A 3,758-nucleotide genomic window follows, 5' to 3' on the forward strand; every position below is an offset into this window, starting at 1 on the left:
CTGTAGGTGGCGGTGTAACGAGAAGCTCAAGCCCACGTAAGCCAATCAGAATCCCGAAAACCGCAACAACAGAAACGAATCACTTCCTCTTCCTCTTTTGAACAAGGATGGCGCCAGGATCATCATTCGTGTGGACTGACCAGGAGGTAGAGCTCCTGTTAAATGTCACTTTAGATTACAAAACCACAAAATTACAGGAGAACATCGACTGGGAGACGTGCCAAAGTAAATATGCCGACATACTGACCCTCTTTTTAGAGCACTACCCCAACGCATCTACCGATGATTTTCCTCATCAAAAGGAGGACATTACCCGTGCCGTCCTCACAACCAAGCTTAAGGCAGTTCGGGTGAAATACAGAGGTGCTGTGGACACAGACCGTAGGTCTGGGCATGGAAGAGTAGTCCTCCTGTATTTTGAAATGTGCGAGCAGGTATGGGGTGGTTCGCCGGCCACCACCACTTTGCCCACCGGTGTCGAAACTAATGACCTGGAGCCCTCGTCCCAAGCCTCGCCTCAAGGCTCGTCAACATTGGATGTCATTGTGGCACCACCAGTGAAGGAGAGGAGAGATCTTCTAAACGTATGTATACAATTGTCGTTAGTAGCCTAGTTACCTGTAACGTTATGTCTGACCTCATCAGACAGATGTGTGTGTGATGTGGTGTGATAAGTTTGTGTTATTGTGGCCTACACTTATTTCTACATTAATTTGTTGTTAAGGTTTGTTTATGTTTTGTTGCTAGAACATGGTTGATTATGCAAACCTACAAACCTAGTAAGCATTATCGAAATGTGTGTGTGTAAGAGAGAGACTAAGTGAGATAGAGAGACACTATCTTGACTTGTAGCCTATCTTAGCTTGCCCTTAGGCAGAGGTAAATGTCAATGAAAGCTAGAATTTAGAACTCAACCATTGCCATGGCACCACACGAAACATTCTATAGAAATTCTACAGCTCCTAATCCTATTACTAAGCTCCTACTACTAAGAGCTGCTACTCTTATGGCAATTGCTGACACATTTTTTTTTAAGTGTATAGGCTACTAGAATAGAATGGAAAAGTAATGTTTGTAACACTGTTTTTTTTTTTTTTTTTTTTACTGCAAATTATGCTGTGTTGCAATTAATTTTGTTCCGATCTTCTTTGTACAGGCCAAACTAAGAGGACACCGCCAGGAGCGTCTGAATAAACGGCTTTCAGCAGAGGCTCTGCAACAACATGCTGTTGAAGAAGACCAGCGTATTAAAAGACAACTCCTTAACATCATTGAGACCTCAGAAAAAAGAGCTGCTGACAACTTTTCTAAAGTTTCCAATACACTGGATAGGCTTACAACCTCAATTGTTGATGGGTTTTCTTTTCTGCGGGAAACACTCCATACAACACCACTAGCACAGGCACCACCACCACACTACCCCACAACACTAGCCCAGCAAGGTCATATGCCATCACAACAGTCATATCTGCCAAATCAAATACATCAGGTCTTCCCACAAAACTCCTCAGGAAATAGAACACACACACACAATGTAGTGCCTATTACTATTAACACTGCAGATTTGTCCTTCATACCTGTTGAGGCTCCAGGGCCGTTCTCGTACACCCAAGCACTTTTCAAGAAAGAATGAAAATCTTACGGTTGTTTCTGCTGGCTACGGCTACTTTTTGATTGTAAAAAGGCAAGTATTATAGTTTGTCTAATGTTTCAGCAGTTGCAATAACAGTTTACACAAATTGCACTTTTAACGGAAAGTATAAAGGCTTGTCTGATGTCTTGGCAGCTGCAATAAGAGTTTACAGAAATGGCACTTTTTGGTTGTTTAGTGTTAAATGTACATTGTCTGATGTCTTGGCAGCTGCAATAAGAGTTTACAGAAATTGCACTTTTTTTGGTTGTTTAGTGTTAAATGTACCTTTGGAATGTTTTTTATACCATTGAGGTCAGTTGAATTCCAAATTGATTTCATTTGAACACTGTTCGTATGCCCTATTTTTGAACAGTTATACAATTTGTTTATTGTAATGTGCTAGGTAATTAGAACTACAGTTGAACACTGGCACATTTACAGAAATGTAATGTGCATTGTCCTAATCAAATAAAAATAAGCTCAAACACACCTCTTGAAGCCTCTTGGAAATGTCACTTGAATGCTGTTTCATTTATTGTTTTGTAATATGTTAGTTACAAGCAGTAAGCAATACAGAGGCATTTTATTTGTGCAGTGTTTGTTCTCTTTAATGCCGTAATGACAAACAATTGTTGTGTCTGATCAGAATTAAACTGGTTGAAAAGCATTCAGACTTGTGTCAGTATTAATGTGTATGATTCACACAGTGAAGTATGCTGGGGCAACTATAAAACCACTGACCATTTGTTACTGTAAACCTGGCCCACAAAACTGTTGAGTATGAAATACAAAGAACAAAATTGTAAAGAAAAAGGCTTAAAAACAAACATTAGCCTGTACTAAAATGTATAAATTTAAACAGAGTAGGCTACTTCAACATGTGTATTAAACCAGTTTAACACACACACACACACTTGAGGTCCCTTTATGGGTCAAGAAACTGTGTCAGGACTCTCCTGACCCTCTTGCCTTCAGCAGACATTCCCTCTCTGACAGTTGGTGGATTATCAGGTTGGTTGTCCCGGTCATATTGAATAGCCTCTGTAACCCTGGTGTCATCCACAGTGTCCATAGCAGCCTCGCAGTAATTATGCAGGACGAAGCATGCATATACGACGAAGGGAAGGTCATTAAGGTTAATGTCCATTGCGCTTCTCAGGGCTCCAAACCGTCCTTTCAGCCTCCCAAACGCGCACTCGATAACCATCCGTGCACGGCACAAAGACAGTCCAAAGTACTGCTCCTGAGCAGTGGTCCCCCCATTCGCATACTCTTTCATTAGGTATGGGAGCAGAGGATATGCAGGATCTCCAAGTAAGTACACTGGTATGGCCTCTTCATCCTCAAGTATTTGCTTGGGACATGGTGGGATTTTTCCATCTTTCAGATGGCCGTTGAGGGTGGAATTTGCAAAAATGCGGGCGTCGTGAACGCTCCCTGGCCATTTAACTACCACATCAATGAAACAATATTTATAGTCGCAGGTAGCCTGCACGTTCAAACTGAACCTCCCTTTTCTATTGAGATAGTCTGTGGAATTTGCAGATGGCTGCTTTATTTCCACATGTGTTCCATCCACAGCACCTATGCATTGAGGGAGGCCATGCACTTCTTCAAATTTCTGCACTAGTTTCTGCACAGAATTTTCGGATGTGGGCAGTTGTATGTACATAGGACCTAAGTGGACAGCTATTGACTCACACACTTGCCTTACTATGATTGACACGGTTGATCGAGAAAGACCGAAAGCGTTGGCTGTCTTGCGCAGTCTACCCTCGTCGGACAGGTAATATAAGGTGCAGGCAACTTTTTTTATGACACCGACAGGGGACCGCATGACGGTCGTTTCAGCCTCGATGTAGGGACGCAGCAATTCGGAGAGTGACAGCAGCGATGACCTTGACATCCTAAAATTTTCACGCCACTCATCCGGGACAACCACTTCATTTTCAAAGTTATCCAACCGGACAGCAGTTCGCCCAGGTCGGACCCAAAACCGGCGGCGCTGGCGGTGACGCGGACTGGTTCTTCGTGTTGGAGGGAGGAGAAGTTGTTGCAAAATTGCTGACCTCCGAGCACTCAGTCGTCTCTGCTCCTCGACATAATGGAGCAGCTGTATTTGCAA

At 42.9% G+C, this 3,758-nt stretch overlaps 1 protein-coding gene across 1 annotated transcript; it reads right to left on the minus strand.

The window, feature by feature from the left end:
- Positions 1–2,558: 2,558 nt before the first annotated feature.
- LOC308689292 (uncharacterized protein) lies at positions 2,559–3,539 on the minus strand (the record flags this gene model as incomplete). The annotated part of the gene is made up of 1 exon (XM_081362946.1): positions 2,559–3,539. The coding sequence occupies one exon, from the start codon at positions 3,537–3,539 to the stop codon at positions 2,559–2,561; it is 981 nt and encodes a 326-aa protein (XP_081219072.1).
- Positions 3,540–3,758: the final 219 nt, after the last annotated feature.

This window comes from Scardinius erythrophthalmus (assembly GCF_964197995.2).
Source record: "Scardinius erythrophthalmus genome assembly, chromosome: 4".
Classification (NCBI taxonomy): Eukaryota; Metazoa; Chordata; class Actinopteri; order Cypriniformes; family Leuciscidae; genus Scardinius; species Scardinius erythrophthalmus.